The sequence below is a fragment of the Glandiceps talaboti genome, chromosome 20 (assembly GCF_964340395.1).
Source record: "Glandiceps talaboti chromosome 20, keGlaTala1.1, whole genome shotgun sequence".
NCBI classification, from domain to species: Eukaryota; Metazoa; Hemichordata; class Enteropneusta; family Spengelidae; genus Glandiceps; species Glandiceps talaboti.
Window position 1 is genome coordinate 8,901,143 of NC_135568.1, and position 22,427 is coordinate 8,923,569.

The following is a 22,427-nucleotide window of genomic DNA, read 5'->3' on the forward strand; positions in this document are numbered from 1 at the left end:
TGGACAACTTGCTATCACATTATCACAATAATAGTATTATCTGTGAGTGTCTGTTTATTTGATTTTTTAATGTAATCTTTCAAATCTTTTAATAGTGATTACTTAATTATATAATGCTACCCCACCCAGTCTAAAAATTATAAATCTTGATAAATGTTCTCTACATGAATGCATCGTACTTGTCTCTTTATATATACAAGATATAATTTGTTAACTTTACTAGCATGAAATAATGAATACATTGTTTGAAACAATTTTCTATATTTATCATATAATCACTATTATCTTTGCAGGATAAAAAAAAACCATCAAATGAGCCATGGATTATTTTTGTCTTACTCAGCACTACTAATGGTGCCTGTTATTCTTATTCAGAGTACGAGTATTAGAGTTTGCGAACATTCCTTTCTTGGTAATCTGATAATTACAATCTATCGTAAGGCCAAAAAAAGGAAAAGAATTGTTTCTGGTCAGAATGTGCATCACTTAAATACCCTCACTTTGGTCTCTTTTTGTGAGTGCTTGTCCAGCCCATTCAGTCTGCAGATCCGTGGGGGAAACACAAAAATAACCCTCCCTACTTCAGTGAAGTCAACTGCAGAGCCAATCATGAACACACAAATGAAAGTGGTAAATAAAGAGAACAGTAACTGCCATAAAAAGTAGATTAAGTGACAAGTTTGTTGAGAATTAAAAAAAAAAATCCATGTCTTCACACCATTTTAGACAGACTGTCCTGAGCAGACCCAATTCTTTTTTTTCCCTAATAATCCTGTCAATTTGACTGCTCTTTCAAATCGACCAACGTAGAATCTTAAAAGTACTTATTTTCCTAATCCTTGCACTTTGACCATAACAAAATCAATGTATTTATTTTTCTTTTCTTTTTTCAACTATAAAATATAACTTTATTTTTACGAATCCTCCATAAAAATGAAATTAAAAATTATTGGCAAAGAAGAAAACTGATTTGAATGTTTGACTTACTCGTGTCTTGCAATTCGACTGGCAAAATTGCAAATTAATTGTCATAAATCAAGTAATATCGACCACAGAGTTCTACAGTCTATAACTCCCTGTGTTGAATAGAATTCTAGTCTATAACCATGCTGCCCTGTATTAGAGTTTTGCACACAGCCTAAAACCTGTAGTTTCCTGTAGTCTAAAAACTATATGACCCTGTAAGTTCTAAAGCTTAAAGAAAATAAATCATTTTTTCTGCTGTCATAAATTGTGCTACACAAGACCACAGTGAGTGAGTGAATTAATTACTGACAATAAAAGTTTACAGTAATCATTCACTCTTAATACTCAATAGTCCAGTAACGAAAAGATTACAACGTCACACTTTATTGATGCCATTAAACAACCGTAAGTTAGATCTAGTTTCAAAACTCTACAACTCCTGAGTTAACCAGACAAAGTTATATAAAAAATTGTATTCCTCATTAAATGATATAGAATGGTTTTTATCTTCAGTCGCTGTGAATATTATGACTTTTGTTTCACAGTAAATGATTTAATACACTGTTCTTTCTGTCCAGGATATTTTCACAAAAAGGCTCATTTACTGTAGTTGCCCCAGTGTGTGAAGATCACACAAGTGGATAATAGCGGTGCCTTGGGTATAAATCACCCTGTAATTAATAGTGAATGAGGTTGAATGTGTGGCTATTGGAGAAACACTTGCTATCAGAAACTCTACCCTTCTGTGAGTGTAATTACATTATAATAGTGTTAAAGTTTCAGTTTTGTATTCACTATCAATTGTGTGTGTCTCAAAAGTTAAAATGTACATGTTGATACAGTAACCTCATCGTCGTAAACCACAGCCTCTTTCACGACACCGTCCAAAACACGCTGCTTGTTATTTCGAAGTGTCGTGGAAGAAATAACAGCTCTGGTTTGCGAGAATGAGTAACCTACACAAATGAGCTCGAGCTCGAGCTTGCATCAATATATCAATGTTTATTGATAGCTTTAATATATCAAAATGTTGCAGCAATATTTTCATTATGTGTCTGTGTTTACTTGCAAATAACTGCCTTGCTGTTGTCGTAAGATGTCACTACAGCACAACTGATTGTAATAAAACACAGCTTCGGTTGCTATAGGCATTGTCCTGGTTGCTTGGGATTTCACTTCAGTATGTTTAGAATATTCAGTTGCTAAGGTCATACCCCACCAAATATTGGAATAATCCCAGTCATGCCAATGGTTTTTGACCAATCAAGTTTTGGTATCAACACACATTGTGACAAGTGACATGTACTAGGCATGATTTTTTTTTTGCCTTGAACCTTACTTTTCAAGACACCCATGGGGACCATTCCTATAAAGTTAATGACCTTTCCAGTAGTTGTTGAGTTTATAACCTCAACCTGTTCACTATCATATCAGCTTACAGAGAATAGCTTCTCATTTGACCAAGTCTAGGTTATCTCTGCGTACAGACAATTCCTAAGTTTATATCTCATCTAAGTTTTTTTAACAATGCTCAAAGCATTTCACATTTGTAACCCCTATTACACCATGGACTTCCTCAAATCCCTGGGGAGCATATACCCATTACAGCCTCTATTAACTCTGGATATATGCTCCAATAACATGCTCTGACACACTCTTACTCTACTATGGATCTTCCCCACAAGGAAAATGTAAGACTCTGCATTTTTTTCCATCCAGGACACATATTTTCAGTAAAAAAACCTCCCATGCTCTTGCTAATGACTTTAAAATAACAGAAATACATGTAAACTTTAAATCGCTAAACTCAACCTACATCTTGTCTATGCTGGCATTTCTTTTATAATACTATAGCTACCTCTATCCTGTCAGGTACCTAATTACACAGCTGGGTTCACTGTTGTCCTGCTTGCAAACGGTGTATGGACTCGATTCTGACAATGTCTCTAGGAGAAGGAATGGGACATTGTCAGAATCAAGTCCCAACTTACTCTGGATACAAGCAGGACAAGTTGACCACTCTAACCATTTACATCTCACCATTCGACCATTATGACTCACCTCAGGCTCCATAAGCATGACAAATTGTTTCAAAAGTACAACAGTAATTTTGCTCTCAAGTATTATTTCACCTTTAAAATACCACATTTCCCACAATGCACCATTTAAGATGGCGGACAGCTGCTTGCAAGCTCTTTCGTGCACAGCAATGTAATTATTAGGTGACCAAGAATCACATTTTAAACTGAATATACGCTGGTCACAATTTATCGAAGAAGTGTAAAGTTAATTTAGTTACCAGGCATCACCTTGGAACATTCAAAGTTCAACTTCAATGTCTTCCTTGTTTTTAGTCTTGAAGTCTCTCGTCAAAGTTTTTTAGTTTCACATTATCAATAAATTTATAACGCCAACGGCTTCTCTATGCTGAATTAAAAATTGCTGTCTGGTACTTTGGTGTCAGACATGAAAAGTATGCTAAAGTATTCAGAGTTTAGCTCTGCTCACCTCACATAAGTTGACGACTCACGAGTTGCTGCGAGTTGATTTGATTTTGAAAACGAGGCTCATATTCAGGTCACATATTGGAGACCTTTGACCTAGTATCCATCTCGATGGCTGTTTCCTCTAGATTTGTTGAACATCGCCTTTCAATGGATTATTACCACAAAAATAATCTCTAATAATTTTATAAATGTAAGACAATATGTACGCTTTTGTTGAATTTGATTTTATGCACGTAAAATGCAATTTTAACCAAACATTATTATATCGCTAGCGAACGAGGCTAAAGGCGGGCCTTGTTGCTTGTCCAATCACCACTTGCAAGTATCAAGATCACCCGTCAATCAACATATCAAAATATCGGTTTCAAGAGTCCCGCACTAATGGTTTTGGCGCTAAGTTTATGAACTTTAATTTTAACAAAATAGACCAACACTTTGTACAAAACACAGTATGATTTTACTTTCTAACGGAAATACATGTCCAATGATGTAAATTGTATGAAAAAAATATTTCAAATCGGGCTGAATAGAGTTTTAGATCTTTGGGGTACTTTGTAACGGATCCTGTTCATTTCTATTTATTTTCATTTGGGTTGGTTGTCCTTCGTCCATTTTGAATGTGTACGAAGTTTACCAGGGCAATAATATCGTCGATTTTTGCAAGATCACGGCGCAAATCAGAAACCAAGGTGGCATAGATGGACAGTACGTCCATTATAACGCAAGTCAGCAGGGATGAGGAACCGCTGAGTACATTCCCAGCTCCAGAAAAAGGTAAGAAACGTTACTAAACTCGCGCTCGAATGGTAAGCTTGAACGAATGATGGCCACAGCAACAACATCGCAAATTATGAACGAAATCCTCTATACGGCCTCCACTTTACGACATGTCTCTGATTTGACCATAAAATGTGTGTGTGCTTCGGCAGTTTTATCTTGATAACCACAGATATACAATTCTGAGATCAAAGATAAATCCATTGACGATTTTGATGGTAAATCGACCCCTGGGCACAGGTTGAGCAAACTGCACATGTCACAATCGAACACACCTCTCACTGTTGACATGGACCGATTACCTTCACGCTACATTTCCTGTATATTTTCTAATTATATTCACGCACTTTCATCAGAATTAAACACAATTGTGGTGTCGAAATTAAGCGAAATAGTTAGGTTGTTAATGTGTGTGTTGGCGATTGACGTCTGAAAAGGTGTAATAAATATTGACCCAAATTCGCCATTTACTGTGTTACGATCGCAATGGTGTCATTTGAATCACCATTGCGATTGTGGTTCTGCCTATTGAATATTGAAAGATCATTACACAAATTCATTAGTTACAACGGTATCCACAAATCGTGTTTGATTGCATGGCTTCAAATATCACCGGTATTGGTATTTTTTGTCGTTACATCTGTGTAATAACCCAGTGAAAATGAAAAAAAAAAAACATTATCAATAACGCGTCACGTCGTACGATGACATTTTTACATGTAAACAAAAAGGGCTTCGCACTTTGGTGACGGTTATGTATGGTTGACAAAAACATCAACGTTTCAGTTTACTGTCAGACCAATTGGTATTTCCTGTGTACGTCATTTCAGTCTTTCAACTGTCAGAAACATACAAGCGTTTCATGTTATAATGTTACTGACTGTGAATCGTGTGATACAATTACAACCACACAGAAACCGCATGTTCACCAAGAATCAGATCACAATTTGTTGAGTTACATATTGTCTAATTTTGTCTAAAACCATTTTAAACATACTACAACTAGATTCAAAGTCAGTTTTGAATGTTTACACAGTATCCGTCAGATGCGAGAGTAACATAATCTATGTATTTTTTGATGTCTGAATTTGATGTGTGCATGGTAGCATCTATTAGTTTCCTATACAAAATGTAGCATTTGTAGTTTCTTAATATTGGTTTCTGTGTTTGTATGAAACAGAGCTAGTGAACACTATACATGTAAAATGCTTATCAAAATTATGCAAATTGTGGTAGTCATAAAGTGTATTTTATCTGAGACTGAGCAGATTTACAAATGTACCTTCCATATGAGGATGATTCTAAGTGTTCTATGACTAATATATCACATGATTTTATGAAATGTAAATGAAGTACTTGATCTCATTCTCTATGTACATTTTACGATGTATGCCTTGAATTATAACTATTTTGATCTCTCACACACATGCACAGAAATATATAATTTCAGTTGTATTGTTGCAGGCAGTACTGAAGATGAAATATTACATACGTTGCTAATATTCAATTTGACCAATGGCTGTACACAAACTAGCATGTTAAAATACAGACTCAGAATAGTATGTGAATCTACAGACAAGTATAATATTATAGAGTATGAATTGTAGTCAGTATTTGCGTAATTTTTATGGTTGTGATGGATTCCTTTCTGTTATCTATACACATCTGTTTAGTCTATGAGCGACAGCACTTATACAAAAACCTAGCCTAATGTAATGGCTTGAAAAGGAAAAAAAAAAACATTTTCTGCGTTTGAGGGCATTACTGCATGTTGACCAATCAACCTCTAAATACTACATCCATTTCAGGTAGAATATTAGGCCCACATGCAGAGCACTGTCCCTAAATTGATGGTGATACAAATCTGGTTTATGCTAGGGAGTCTTATCCTATTCAAATCCCAATATCTAACTACATGTAAGTCCCTAGTTTGAATACAATTGGACCACTGTTCTCCATTCTTGCCCAGTATTGTATGATTACTATTAATATTAGACTCTAAACTGTTGTGGGTTATTACATGTGAAAGTCTACAATATCTGTAAACTGTTAAAAGTATGGAAATGTTCATATTGGATGTACATCATGTATACTGTACCATTGGCATGGCTATTACATGTACATGTATGTGAAAAATACTGCAAACAGCATGCAATACAAGTATTATTCCACATTGTACTAATCAATCACACAAAGTAGAGAGTGTTTTTGCACTTTGTAAACTACATGTATGAAGTAACAAGCAATCAATCAATCACTTGATTGATCAATTGAAATAATTATCTCTATTGTACAATCCATTGAATTCCCAGCAACACAATCAGCTATTGTTTTCGCAAGCACAGCTTGTAGAATACTAGGCTATGGTACTCTCTACATGAATGGTTTTGTCATTTTTGATCACATGTTGCACACATCAACTCCATAGACATCTAATACTTGTTTTATTGAAAACTGGTCCCCAATGAAATGATACATGTAGTTAAAAAATGACAACTATAAAAATATACACTATTTGTGTCTGTACGTGTATGAATATTATATCTTTATCTGTAGTACATTCATGTGTATATGCATGTACATGTATTAATTTGTCAGTTTGGGGTATTTTGATCATCTTCAAAATGGCCACTACCATTAGCTTATTCACTTGACTGTTCAATGTTCTAGACAGACTGAGAGTCATAGGATGAGACAATTCTGCCAAGCTCATCCAGCGAAAATATTACAAATGTACTTGAACAACAAAACGTATGTACATGTACATGTAGTTTTACAATGGCTTGAATTCTACATTTGAAGATGGTACCAGTACTTTATACTCATATACCTACAATTGTGGTAGATTAAACAAATGGTTGAGAGCAATGCTTCTGTGTTAGAGTCTAATCACCCTGTGATCAAGATGGTGCAAATGTTTGAAGTGCCCAAAAATGTAATACTGTAAGTTAATAGATGGCATAGGAAATGCAACCCTACTGTGAGGACAATTAAACCAATGTCAATTCAATAGGTTATATCAACAGTTGTGTGTCTATCTTAAGTAAACTGAGACCTCAATTGCCAGAGTAGTAAGTGAGATTTTGAGGCACAGAACACATTGATAGAGATACATCTACATGTAGGATCATGATGATATTAGCACATGACAGTGTATATACGTATATCTATATGTATCTGTATATGTAGTTCGATAATTAGATGTTATTCCCCAATATTTTTCTTCATCCAGCCAAGGAAAATCGGAGTGACCTAAGGGGTTTTTGTCACCACTCATCTAGCAACTCGTAGTGACAATCCTTAGGTTACAAGTATTTTCCAGCTGAATGAAGAAAAAATATTGGAGAATAACAATTATACCAGTGCCAATAATATCAAAGAAAAATTGAGGAAAATAATGACAATATTGAACATTTTGATTCATATTTTGAACACAGGAGAACCAGTGACGTAGACACGTGTCGTCGTGACACAGACGATGCAGACACACGTCGTGAAGTAGAATGACCAGAGTATATATTCCATATTTTTTGTTCTAAATGTCTCTTGCATGATATATTATATGCAACTTGTAAGTGGATAAGTCTAGTTTTGATAGGTTCAGGATGCAAAGACTGGTCATAAACCTGTATATTTATGAGCAGAAAGAGTACTCTGGGTCCAATTTTGTTGTCATGAAAGTTCTCTCCAATGAGTGTGTTCATGTCTGAAACCCAATATCCATTGAACCGATAACATGTACATATAACAAGGTAGGTTTATTACCCTCCAGTCTTCACAGGTACTAGCTATGAACCATAGACCCTCCATGTTGGTGGAGGGTCTATGTATGAACTGAAACTCTTCCATCAAAGAAATCAGTGGCCTTGCAATGCAAACAAACTAGAAGTGTTTACAAATATAGCGGTTTCTTCCTCAAGGTTCTAGGCAATCTAGTAACATGATAGTGGATGAGAACTGATAAAATAGACAAACAGTTCATAGCAACCACTGAAACGTTTGGTGCAGTTTTATATGGTTGATTAGATTGTACAATGTACAGCATGTATGGAAGCAATACGCTGTCATGGCCATGTTATCATTGTACAGTGTCTGTTACATGTACATTGTCATGTGTAATAGACAGGCACAGATTCAAAGATTATGTTCTTAGTATATTTGAACTATCATTTGACAATAAATACAGTGCCATACGTTTGTTTGTTTAGGTTTAATTGATTAGTTGGGCAAGGAAGGAGTTTTTACTTGGAAAACCCGCATGGAGGAATGAATACAATATTTGTATGCACAAACGTACACATGTAAAGATACAAACACACACATCATTACACACGTAACTCTAGATACATGTATGTGTACATGATATGTGGAAAATACATCTACATGTACTCGTATACATACACGTATGAACTATACACATGCGCACAAAAACATGTACATGTACATATGTATACACACAAGCATGCACACACCCACACCCCCCCCACACACACACACATACCTGTATGCCATCCATACGTACAAATATACATACATATTGTACACATGTGCATATACATGTACATTAGTGACATACATTTGTATTATACACATGCAAACACATACTTCCATGTATAGTGTATCACAGTAAAACAGATGTATGTACACACACACATACACACACACACACACACACACACACACACACACACACACACACATACACATACACACAACGCACTATTGAGTTTAGTTATTTCCTCAATTGTAATCTTGGGTCCCAATTTTAGTTACAAAGACCTTAGATGGAACAATTTGTTTGTCATACTATATATAGCACATACATTGACTTTTGTACATGTACATACATGTACATTGCACATACATGTACATGTCCATCTGTACTTCCATTCTGAGTATTTACCAATATTAGAAACGAAAGTCAGCAAAATATAAAAATAGAAGAACCTTAGTGTCTAAATTTATCATCATCAGGAATAGGAACATCCTGTATTCTTACAGTATGTCTGCCTTTAGTATTTGTTGAATGTTTATACAGCGCAATGCAAGTTAATGTTCACTCTGTCTGTTTTGTACAATCATGCAGAAAACTGTAACAAACTGCACATTCTATACATGTACATTAAGATAGCGAGGTCATAATTTCTTGTTACCTTTTGTTTCAATGAAATGAACTAGATGCAGAGATATACAGGTACCAATGTTTTGATATCTGGCAAGGTGGCACAGTTGTTCATTTCACTTAGACAAAATGTAGCAAGAACATGCATTCATTCAATCTTGCTATCTCATAGTGTAGAATGTGTATTTTCTTATCGTTTTTTGTGTGATTTTTATCAGACAAAGAGAGAGTGAACAGTAATCTACAATGTGCTTTGAAAGATACCAGGGAAGACCATATGAACTTACTTTTGTAATAAAATTTCACCCTCATCCCACTGAACTAAATCCAACCAATGATAAACACAGATGACTCACTGACCTAAAGTAGACTGTGTATACCAGTCAAAAATCTCATCTGCATAAGTACATATGTAGATAAGACAGGTGTTTCAGATTTATGCATACATAGGTTCATAACCTGATATTCCTTCCACACCTAGAAATTACTGTTATAAAGTGTTACATTTGTTCTTCGATTTAAAGTAATGTTATGATTGTGTTAGTAATCTTTGAGGTCAAACATGATGACCTCAAATTAATCACAAACCGTGACATACACTCCTGTTTATTGACCTTTGACCCAGAGGAATGTGTTGATGTATGTGTCGCTTGACTTTTACTTTTAGTTGATTTTTTTGAGAACATATTAAAGGGGAATATTGTATGGGACTGATATTTCACAAGATGTGGTTATCTGTCATAGCAGAGAACAATGGAATTAAAGACATATTTGTGAGATTTAGAAGTGGATGGTTGATAATGGGTGGAGTTCTACCCATACCAAAATTTGCATCTAACTGTAACTGTTAGCTGTAAACCAAAATACATTTGAATGTGAATGATTACTATTTACATGTGTACCTGCTGTACAACATTACAAATGAACAGCACTGATTTCTCGTGGATGTGTTACTTCAGTCTTTAGAGAATATAGCAGGCACAAAAGCAACATAACCAATGAGTGTAATATACGTTTAAAAAGGACTAAATTGTAAAGTTATTGATAGAAAATACATGATGAATTGTATGTATACTTCATTGTTGTTATTATAGTACATGTATATACCCATGTGGGTAATTGCATAAATGTGTTAGCGTCATTCAGTCCAGTCGGAGCCACTAACGAAGCAAGTCAATTGAAGTCAGTTTATTTGAGCTATTGACAAATGTGTCTACTTTCATTTGTCAAATTTGAGGCTACATACAAACTATCTATTTTATTGTGATTAAACATGATTCGTAGATTCACTTCTGATTAGATAGTTTTGTAATATTAATTATTACTTTGTAATGTTCGGATATTTGCACAAAATTGTAAGCTTCACTAAAATGTTATCGTATATAACAGTGTGTTGAAAAAAACGAAGATCAGTCCAAATACAGAGAATACACACGTCGTGGGAATACACATGTCGTGGGGAGACGAGATGTTGAAGAAATAGGCACGAGTTTGAAATAAATTGAAAAGGACTTCTTCCCAATGTATTATTAGAGGTTATTCCCCAATATTTGTCTTCGTTCAGCCAGGGAAAATACTCATTACCTGAGGGATGCTTGTCACTCCTCGTCTCGTGACTAATACTCTAATAGTAACAAAACCTTTAGCTCACAAGTATTTTCCATTTGAATGAAGAAAAGTATTGGAGAATAACATAAATATATCAGTGCCAGTAATATCAAAGAAATATCAGGTAAAGTCATGGCAATGTTTTATGTTTTGAACATAGCAAAATTAGTTACGTACATGTAGACATGCATTGTCATGACATAGAACAACCAGGGTAATAAATTCCATATTTATGGTTTGTGCATACTACATTTTGTATAACAACCATAATTCCTCGATATTTTTTTTGTCCATCTAAGGAAAACATGAGTGACCTATGTTACTATGAGTCGCTAAATGGAGTTTATTACTTGGCTTTGGTGTAAAAGTAAATATTTCACATAAAACATGTCCACCGATTTTTAGACTTAGGAAAAACCGAAAGTGAACAAAGCATTGAACACCTGTGTCAAATTCTTCAAATTTTATTTTTCTTTGTCCAAAAAAATGAATTTGCTGTTTCTATTTTCGTCATTGCAGTGGTTTGAAAGGGAAGTAAATTTGTTCAATAGAGAAGGTAGGCTAGCACAGTGGCATTTCAGCATGCAATTGCAATATATTTTAAACGTGATTACAGTTATATATCAAATAGTAGTAAGCCGACGACTGTGTGGGTGTTGAGGAAAGAGTGATAAATGTGTTAGATTTTGTACACAGTCCCCTTCTCACATTCTGACCTCTGAGCTCATGTAGTAATGTACAATGTACATGTAATATTACAAATCAATCGTCAGCACCGTGTACATCCAATACTGCATTTCTGGACTGCGTAACTTAGTAACATTGTTATTATTCGAAGAAAACCATCTCGGTACACTGATGATGACAGTCAGGGTTTCATTACTATGGCTATCATCATCATCATCATCATCATCTCTGTGGTTGTCATGACGATTGAAAGAGTCAGAAATGTCTAAATCGTGAGGCATTGGTTTCCTAGGCTATTTCTTAATTTCCTACTGAAGACTTGATTGCTGTATTACTCGTGCCTTTAATTTGTGTTTTTCAACAGACATACTACATTTGTATATCAGCAAGACTATCGCGTAAAACACTCTGTAGACGACTGATCATAGTTTTCATCTTTGCAATCTCTTTAAAAGGAACTCTTATGAACGTTTTATTAAAATGTTCACTTCAGTCGCCACATGCTTACAACTGAGTCTTGTTTCTTTTATTGAACACGTCACTTCAGACAAATCATGTTGAAGCCACTGGATCCCTTCTGCGAAGGGAAGTCAAAACATACATATTTTTTGTTAGGAATTCTCAAGGTCATGTACAATGTACATGTACATAGAATACATTCCAGACGTTTAACCTGTGTGTATAAATTACAGTGTTTTGTTTTAAATTTAAGAGCTGTAAGTAGGTAAAATATACATGTTGCCAAGTTCATTTTGTTTTACTAATGGGGTTCCCTAAAATGGTAGCATGGTACATGTATATGTATGGTAGGGTGTAAAATATGACATTTGTGCCACACTATCAGCTACTACTCATGGAAGCTTGAGAGAGCTGAACAACACAACACAACACAACACAACACAACACAACGCATCTTTAATACAGTCTGAAGGCATGGAAGGTACAATATAAGCACGCTGTACCAGATTTAAATCCTGTTACTGCAGTTCCCAAATTGTAGCAAAATCATTTTATAGTCAGTTGCGAAGTAATTATCAGTCTTATGGTGACATAGACTGTAAGATACATGTATGTCATGTCATACTGATCTCACCGCCCTCCTCTCATGGGGGGAGCTACCTGGTTTGTGAGGGCACCCTGTCACAGCATACCTTGCAGACTAATGTAGACACTCAGTTCACAAATTGACTCCTGGCTGTATTTAAGTGATATTCTGCATGAATCCATATAAATGTGTATGATGTGCCATGTCTGGAGTTTCATCACCTGTTTCCTGTGAGACGTCTTCTGAAGTCATCTTGAAGCAGTCTTCAAGGCTCTGTTCAGATAAGAGAGGGTGAAAAATTGTCTAGTACTAGTAGAGCTTTTTAAAAAAGTGGGACCTGAACAAATGAATCCTTATGGTTTCACTGATAAGAGACATGTACATGTATGTGAGAACCAGGGATTGAAGCATAGGCCTTTAATTAAACTAATTAATCTGTATGTCTGTGTGTGCAGGTCGCTGCCCTTTATTTTACTAGTAAAGCTGTCCGACATGTACAAACAGACGAACATGTGCATGTATATTGTAGTCAGACAAGACATGGAGTGTGTTAAGGCAAGACATCTAACATGTGGGTTTCAGACAACTGGGAGCCAGTCACACTTTCCTGACATGTATTAATAATGAAGTACAATGAACAAAATATACATGTAACAAACCAGCACAATTCATATATTTCAAACCCCCCCCAAAAAAGATCATTTACAGCAATCATAGCAAGTTCAGGGACATTTTTGTCAAATACAAAATCATATAAACTACAGTATGTAAATTAACACAAGTGATGTCATATTTTACACATGACTTGTTCATGTTGTATAGCATATTATTACCAGTTGTTGTGAATAGCCATGCATGTACAACAGTACATGTTTCAAGGCTCAAAATTAACAGTAGTCCCGTATCCACAGACTATCAATTCTTGTCATGGGACTACCATAATTTGCAGCTGGTAGCACACCCAGGCTACTACTGATTATGTGATGAAGCCCACCCAGGCTACTACTGATTATGTGATAATTTAAAGGATGGAAGATTTACTGACATGAAAGTATTTCAATAACTCACATATTTCCAATTGAGGAACTCTGCTTTCAGTTTAGGAGTATATGACTATTTTTCACCATCCTTGGGCTACCACTTTCTGACATTGGTAGCCCACTTGGACTACCGAAGAAAAAGTTAATTTTAAGCCCTGTTTGTTGTCCTTTACAATGGAATTTGAAGTACATATATTTACTACAGTTACTTCCTTATTTTGTAAAAATCATACGGGTTGTCCAGCTCAGAATGACAAATTGTCAGGGTAGTGCAGAGGAGTGACAGAGAGAAGATACCAGCAAGTTATTTTTTTACCATTTTTGTACAGTGTGAGTCTGTATTAAAAAAAATATGATGTAACAACGACTGCATGACTGACCCAGAGGATCAGTGCCCTGTGTAGACTAACTGTAACAGGATCAGTCCAAGTCAAGTGCAAATTTATCACACCTCACATTGTAAGCAACCTAGTTCTGTTGACACGTCAACAAGACAGCTGGAATTTGACCTTAGATGTGTGACCTCAGCAGTCCAGTATACACTATGCCATCTAAGTACACATGTGTACCATGGTAGCTACTCAGCTATTCAATTAATGTAGGTGTCATTACTGTGGCCCAGTAGGACACAAACAAACAGTCACACTCTGTATTTTAATATGCTACTGTACTATGCAGTCTTCCACTAACTGGTAGAATATTCAGTGACTTTTTGATTTCAAAAGTTTTGAAAAATAGTGGGCATGAAAAAGAAAAAAAGAAATAACTTGATAGATACATTATAGGTTGTTGTGTGATTAGGGTATCTTTATCTTCAAAGACTGCAAAGGCATAAAATTTGTTTATAAATTTGGATTTGGAAATATACAATCCTGTGAACGTTGCCATAGAAATGGAGTTCAAGGTAAGCTGAGTGCATAGACTGAACAAATGTTAGTAAGCTACATGCAAGTACAGTTAAGTTGGGTTAGGTTAGGTCTACATATGTACAAATGTACATGTAGGTTTAGAAATACAATTAGGCTTCCAAATTCCCAATAACATTAAACTTGCCATTGCAGAGTCAGTACTACTACAATGTACTAGCTTACCTTACTTGTACAATGTACATGTATGTAGTGGATGTATACACTATGTACCTGTCTTCACTCTCTGCTATGGTTCTTCCCTATCATGATATTGGAGGAGAGAAGACTTGTCGAAACCCCATAGTGTATACATCCAAAGCTATGGCCTACATTGTACCTCTTTCTTGAAGGACTGATTCTACTACTATTTCAGCTATCCTACATATGTACATGCCATTTTGAATCAGTGAGGACGACAAAAATTCAAAACAATCAAAATGGCAGTTAGCATACAAATGTAATTACAGCTGAAACAGTAGTAGTACTAGTAGTGTGACATCAGTCCTCAAAGACTACAGGTACATGTAGGCTACTCTTCCACATTTGCATTTGTGTTATTTACTCAGACCATAGTGCTGGCTATGACTACACATACAATGTATACTGGTATATACATATATATATCGCCATGGTAACTGGTTGATGTCATCCAATCACCCTACCATATACATGTATGTACCATTTGTTAAAGGCAAATGTCAGATTTAATAATATCAAAATTTGGATGTTAACAAAATTGTATGGCTGAGGTTTAGAAAAAATTTCTGTATATTAAATGGGTTTAATATATTTCCTATGGCTTCATTTGTACCACAATATAGTAATCCAACTTTTAAGTCGACCCAGGATAGGCAGTTACTAGTACATCAATATGGGATTTTATTTATACAATGTACAGTATTTCAATATATATATATTTATTGAATGTATTTTGACATTCTGTCTGACATCCTGGCCAGTATACATAGATGAGTTAGATACTGTACATTTTACAGTTGCCTGGGGTGTTGTAAATCTACATGTTATGGCCCACAGATGGTTCTGATGGGAATTGCACACTGTTTGCTTAGAGGAAGTACATTGTACAATCTTCCTGTACATTCCAGATCTACAGATGTGTGTTTACATGTATGTAACTTGTACACTGTTAAGAAACCAGAAGAGATGATGCAAGATTACAGTTTTACACTTGAAAGAAAATGGCTGTCACATACATCATAGCTCATGCTCACATTCAGGTACACACATGGAGAAAAATTCACGCAAGGCCAAAAATATCAAACATGCTAGATATTTGGCTCACGGATACAAATGACCAAATTCTCATTAAAAGATGCCCGCACATGAGAGGAATCGGCATGAGGAAATTGCCACGAGTGAAATTTTGCACAGGTGATTCCTCTACTAGTGTGTACCTGGAATTAGTCTCTGGACTACGTGTAGCTGTTGCGTAGTCAATGTAACAGAACATATACAAATGTATGTATACTGTAGATGGAATGTACTGGAATGACAATACATGTAGCTGTCACATTGTCAATGTAACTGAACATACAAAATGTACATGTAGGTGGAATGTACTGGAAAGACAAGATGTCACATTGTCAATGTAACTGAACATAGAATGTAGTGGAATGACAATAGCTTTCACATTGTCAATGTAACTGAACATAGAAATTAGAATGTACTGGAAAGACAAGATGTCACATTGTCAATGTAACTGAACATAGATGGAATGTACTGTAATGACAGGAGCTTTCACATTGTCAACGTAACTGAACATACATTTAAATTTACATGTATACAATGTACATGTATGGAATGCACTTGAATGACAATACATGTACATGCAGCTTTCACAATCACTAGCATAGTGGTACACGTGTATTATTGGCCTGAACATAGTACTGGAAAGAAAATACAGTTGTTGCAGTCAGTTCATTGTACTTAAAATGTGTGTTGCCATGGTCACCTGACCTCAATGACTCCATAATGTAATTACATGACAGTATTGTATTGTGACTGCTACTCGACCATGTAGGCTATATTTCAAGAAGTAAAAAAAAAAAAACACTGCAGTCAAAATTCTGCCATTGTACCTTTCCCTCTTTCTACTTGTAAAAACAATGTATAGTATGTGAAGAAGTCGTATTGTTGTAGATCCATGTTTAGTCATGCACTGATAAGTTGTAAGTTTGGCCCAATTTGGTTCAAACAACCATAATGCTATTTTGTTTACCCTTGTGTGTTGTTATCAGAATAAAAACAGGTCTGCCAATTGTAATAGTTGACCCATACAGATACAGTTTTGTTCAATTCTACCTCGATTATCATATTCCGTATTTCCTGCTAAAGCTTCTCCATGAGAAAGAAGCCCTGCTTTTTTTGCATTTTTCACAACTGTGTAATGTTTACCATGATACAGTGATGTTTTTATACTACTTCACACCATTTCAAAGTGAATCAGGTTTACTTGAAAGTATGGGTATATGTTCTTTATACATGTACATGTACTGTACATACATTGTATACATACATTTGTATCATTCTGTGAAAGGACCTACTTGTCTTGTCATCAGTATGGTATTACTTTGTCATCACTATTGTAGTTCCATGTCATCACTGTTCGTACACCATGTCATCACTATGTGCCTTGTCACCACTATAGTAGTGTCATTAATATTGTGGTACCACTATTATGCTGTGTCATCACTATTGTGGTACCATGTCAGCACTACATGTATGGGCCTTGTCATCACTATTGTAGTACCATGTCATCACTATTGTAGTGGCATGTCATCACTATTGTAGTAGCATGTCATCAGATTCACTATCGCTCAAAGGGGTTGTTATTCTTCATTTGCAGTTTTTGAAAACGTTTAATTTTACTGCTTCCTCTCATTTTCCTGCATTCAGTCATTTCAAAAACTTGTGTCACAGTGTCTTGTCACTACTTGTGTCACAGTGTCCTGTCACTACTTGTGTCACAGTGTCTTGTCACTACTTGTGTCACTGTCTTGTCACTACTTGTTGATTCATATAATAACAAGGATCCTCATATCACATGTATTTCCTTTGGCCAAACAAAGATAAAATATTCCTGAAAATATTCAAAAAAATAGTACCAAATAGTGATAAATTACAGGAAGGACTATGAGAGAGTGGAACATGTTGATTTTCATAGTCTTCAGGCTAACTCAAGATCTCTTTTCACCCTGAGAGATTTGAATGGATTGATAGAAGAGATTTGAAGCCACGGATAGAAGAGATTTGAAGCCACGGATAGAAGACATTTGAAGCCACGGATAGAAGACATTTGAAGCCACGGATAGAAGACATTTGAAGCCACGGATAGAAAACATTTGAAGCCATGGATAGAAGACATTTGAAGCCATGGATAGAAGACATTTGAAGCCACGGATAGAAGACATTTGAAGCCATGGATAGAAGACATTTGAAGCCACGGATAGAAGACATTTGAAGCCATGGATAGAAGCCATTTGAAGCCATGGATAGAAGACATTTGAAGCCATGGATAGAAGACATTTGAAGCCACGGATAGAAGAGATTTGAAGCCACGGATAGAAGAGATTTGAAGCCACGGATAGAAGAGATTTGAAGCCACGGATAGAAGACATTTGAAGCCACGGATAGAAGACATTTGAAGCCACGGATAGAAGACATTTGAAGCCATGGATAGAAGACATTTAAAGCCATGGATAGAAGACATTTGAAGCCACGGATAGAAGACATTTGAAGCCATGGATAGAAGAGATTTGAAGCCATGGATAGAAGACATTTGAAGCCACGGATAGAAGACATTTGAAGCCACGGATAGAAGACATTTGAAGCCATGGATAGAAGACATTTGAAGCCACGGATAGAAGAGATTTGAAGCCACGGATAGAAGACATTTGAAGCCATGGATAGAAGACATTTGAAGCCATGGATAGAAGACATTTGAAGCCACGGTTAGAAGACATTTAAAGCCACGGATAGAAGACATTTGAAGCCATGGATAGAAGACATTTGAAGCCATGGTTACATGTAGAAGAGATTCGAAGCCACAAATAGCCTCTAGAGTAACATTTCTGTGTGCAATACATTTCAAGTACCTTGTTCAAACAGTGTCTGAAAGCATTTGTTACAGCAACTTTGTAGTATATTTGCATTGCCAGGTTTCTGTGCTGTGCTGTCAAAAACCACTATTATCGTTAGATCTGTCTGCTTCTATGTCTATTTACCAAGTACAGTCAGTTACTAAAACTAATACAATCTACAACTGTCGTGATTTGACGTGATCTGACAATCCTTTAGGATGTAAATATACCCACAGATTGACAGAAGGCTTTATTTACCCATCATGCATCACTGACTGATAGAAAGCAAGCTAAAGAAATGGTACTTGGACTTTGAAAGCTATTGTAAAGCTATACTGATAGATTTACCATATGTCTAGTGGTAATTGTGTACCAAGCAAACAGTATAAGTATACATGTACATGTATCTCAACTGCTGTCCTATTTATGCCTAGTCATCCAACCCGCCTGTTATTTCCAAGTCTAGAGGCTATCTGTGGCTTCAAATCTCAAGATCCCTCTTCACTCCGTCTAGCTCAATAAGAAATCCTGAACCAAAAGTTGTTCATTGTAAACAACTGTTAAAATGATGTAAACAGTTAGTAAGAGTAGAAACCACAGATGTATCCTTTAGATTACATAGTTTTTAGGAATACATGCATTTGTACACGTATACCAAATCCTTAGCCAGTACATTTCAACTTTTGTGCCAATTTATCTTGCTTCTGCATCTAGCTTTATAAGTTAATTATGTAGGCCATGAAGTCTCCAGCCATTGCCGAATACTTACAGTATTTATCATGTACATTTGTACATGTACATTTAGCCCTATCTAAGCTAGTAGACCTCAACTTGTCTTGGTATGATACAAACAATGTTTCTCAAGATGCACTCTACATCAGAGCTTCTTGAAATGCTAAAACCAAGACAAGTCTCATTGCTACATACACATGTACATCTCAGCCCATATTTGTCACTCACTCATTCGCACTGTATCTCCTAAGTCTGTTTATCCCTGACTGTAAGCCATTTATTTCCTTCTCATAATCCATTGGTCATCGATGCATTGTTTGCTGTGACATTGGTGAGACTGTTTTACAGCTCTGTGTATTGTTGCCAGAAGTGACATGTCATATTTCATTGCGTTGGTGCATGCTATGGTGTCAGACTCCATAGTACTCGGTATGTTGGTATGTCCCCCCACTACAATAGCTTGTGACCTCGCGGTTTTCAAACTCAGTGTTGTTTGTAAGTTATATGTTACCTAGTAGCTATGTTTAACCATGACAAAACGTGCCTTGAATTATGAGCAGATTCTAGTTATAGAACAACAAGTCCTTTCAATTAGCCCATACACAATACAAAAAGCGTATCACATAGATGTGAAATGTTAAATACTGACAGTGAGTAGCCTCAGGCAAATTAATGTGTTGCCATGGAATCCATGCAATTATTTGTGTAGCATTTTACCATAATAATACTAAAAAAAAAAAAAAAAAAAAAAAAAACGTTTAGAAAGTCTCCAAAAATGTTTAAACGTTTATCAGGTGCCCCTCTTGATAATTGAGGGTAATACTACAAATTTCTAAAAAAAAAAAAAAAAAAAGTGACCGAACAAACTTCTAAAAAAAAAAAGCAAATACAAAAGTGACAGAAAGCTGTTGTCTTTTGTTGGTGTTTTATTTCTAGTTTCACTTCAGTGCTTCACTTTTTGTCATGTAAATAAGTACATGCCAGGACTAAAAGGACCACCAAGTATTCAAACAAAAACTTACATAACAGGACCAAAATAGTTAGCAATACAATACAGGGAACATGACATACCTGTAGAATACCATTATTTAATTGTGGGCAGTTTGTATGGTTAATTTAGGTGTTACTCTTAGACATGGTCATGGACTCCTCATGATATCTAAGTGCCATCTTGCTTTTTGGTAACGTCAAAATTAGATTCCAAGATCCTCAATTTTTCACAAAGCCAAGGGTGTAGCTAATTTTCAAAACAGCAGGTCAAATTCAAAAAGTAGCTAGTAATGCCTGGCAAGGGAGACCCATACATTGGATATCTATATTTGTATCCTGATCAAAACAAAGAAATTTAAAAACACAAATTCCTGAAAACTAGCCAGGAAGAAATTGTGGAACAGCCTGCTGTTTTTTCCGGCTTCCTACCATTATCTACTTCCTTAAAAGTATCTTGACGGCCACTAAACCTTAAAGTTAGATTTAATAACCCAAGGAATAACAAAAATACTGTCATTTTCATTGAAAAATGAAATGTTATAATTATAACAAATATTTTGAATAAAAAAATATGATGAATTGGCTGAAGACATTTTGAAACAGGTCAATTTTATAACAAGATCATTTATGAAATTCAAATATTTGTATGCAAAAATGTGCATAATTTTATCAAGGAATGAAGGACATATTAGATCTTAACTATTAATTGCATCTCTTGACTGTGTATATACAAATAATGAAAACATAATTAACAAATTCATCGACTTTTAAGTAGATAATGTAACATCCGTTCAATTTACCAAGCATTGAAAGATATCAATACGAATATTAATGAAGCCATTATTGCCTTTGTAATACTGTATCATTAACTTCAGATTTTTATAAAGCTGAGACTGTTTTCATTACTGCTGGTTTCCATGACAATTTCATTAGTTTGAGCTAAAAGCACAATAATACTCAATAAAGAGCAAGCAATCTTTATGTAAGTAATACCGCTCTGCCTGGAAATGGCTGTCATTTGTGGATCAAGTATGGTGGTTTACATGTAGAGGAAGACACACTAATGTACATGGAGGTTGTAGGTGAACACACATTGTAACATTAGAATGGGTAACCGAGCTTGACGGCAAATATACGGATGGCTTGCTTCCAACATTACACATGAAAAACATGTTTATCAGTAGATAACCGTAGCAACACAGATATCAGACCAAAACACTATCAGTGTCAGGCCCACATTTTCATTACTACAGCACAATTGTATTTGCAACAAACATTGATTCGGCCTGGCAGCCTACATGTATCACAGTATATATACATGGAGCTTATGTTTCGGTGTTGTTGTTTTAAAGTCAGCAGTATTTAATGTAGCCATTTTGAACTACATACATGTACATGTACATGTGCTACAGCGGCAACCAAGGTTTCGGCTCACTGAGATGGACACAAACTAAAATGTTGTTGTTGTCGTTCAATGTTGTAGATTACACAGGTGGGTGATAGTGGTGCCTCTTGTACGGATATAAATTATAATCACCGTGTAATCAAAATACTACTCTGGCAATTGAGCTCTCAGTTTACAAAGACAGGGCTATTGTTCAATGTGGTAGATTACACAAGTGGGTGATAGTGTTTCCTCTGTTGTATGGATATAATCACCCTGTAATCAAAAATGTATTTTTCTGATCATGCAAGTCATCAGAAATGCCACCCTGCAATGAGTATAGTTAAACCAACATCCATTCAATAGCTTATTGTATATCAACCTGTCACAACAATAGTTTTAGTTAGTGTCTATTTTAGTAAACCTTGATTACCACTGTTTACATGTATGTAGCCATGACAATGGAAGTACACCTCATCTTGACCAGCTATAATCCCATTATCAATATTGCAGTTATTTGCAAGTTGAAATAAACCATATATGACAACTCCATGATGGAGC

General features: G+C 35.5%; 2 protein-coding genes across 3 annotated transcripts in view; one reads left to right on the forward strand and one right to left on the reverse strand.

Moving 5' to 3' along the window:
- Positions 1 to 3,501, reverse strand: part of LOC144450915 (solute carrier family 15 member 2-like) — a 57,388-nt gene extending 53,887 nt beyond the window's left edge. The window contains exon 1 of the mRNA XM_078141677.1: positions 3,475 to 3,501. The gene's annotated coding sequence lies outside the window, so the exon portion shown is untranslated. The remainder of the gene's footprint in view (positions 1 to 3,474) is intronic.
- A 582-nt stretch (positions 3,502 to 4,083) lies between these two features.
- LOC144451075 (carboxy-terminal domain RNA polymerase II polypeptide A small phosphatase 1-like) overlaps positions 4,084 to 22,427 on the forward strand; it is a 37,379-nt gene continuing 19,035 nt past the window's right edge. For both annotated transcript variants that reach the window (XM_078141849.1, XM_078141850.1), the window contains exon 1: positions 4,084 to 4,247. In XM_078141849.1, coding sequence (XP_077997975.1) covers positions 4,172 to 4,247 — 76 coding nt within the window. In that variant the 5' untranslated portion in view covers positions 4,084 to 4,171. The remainder of the gene's footprint in view (positions 4,248 to 22,427) is intronic.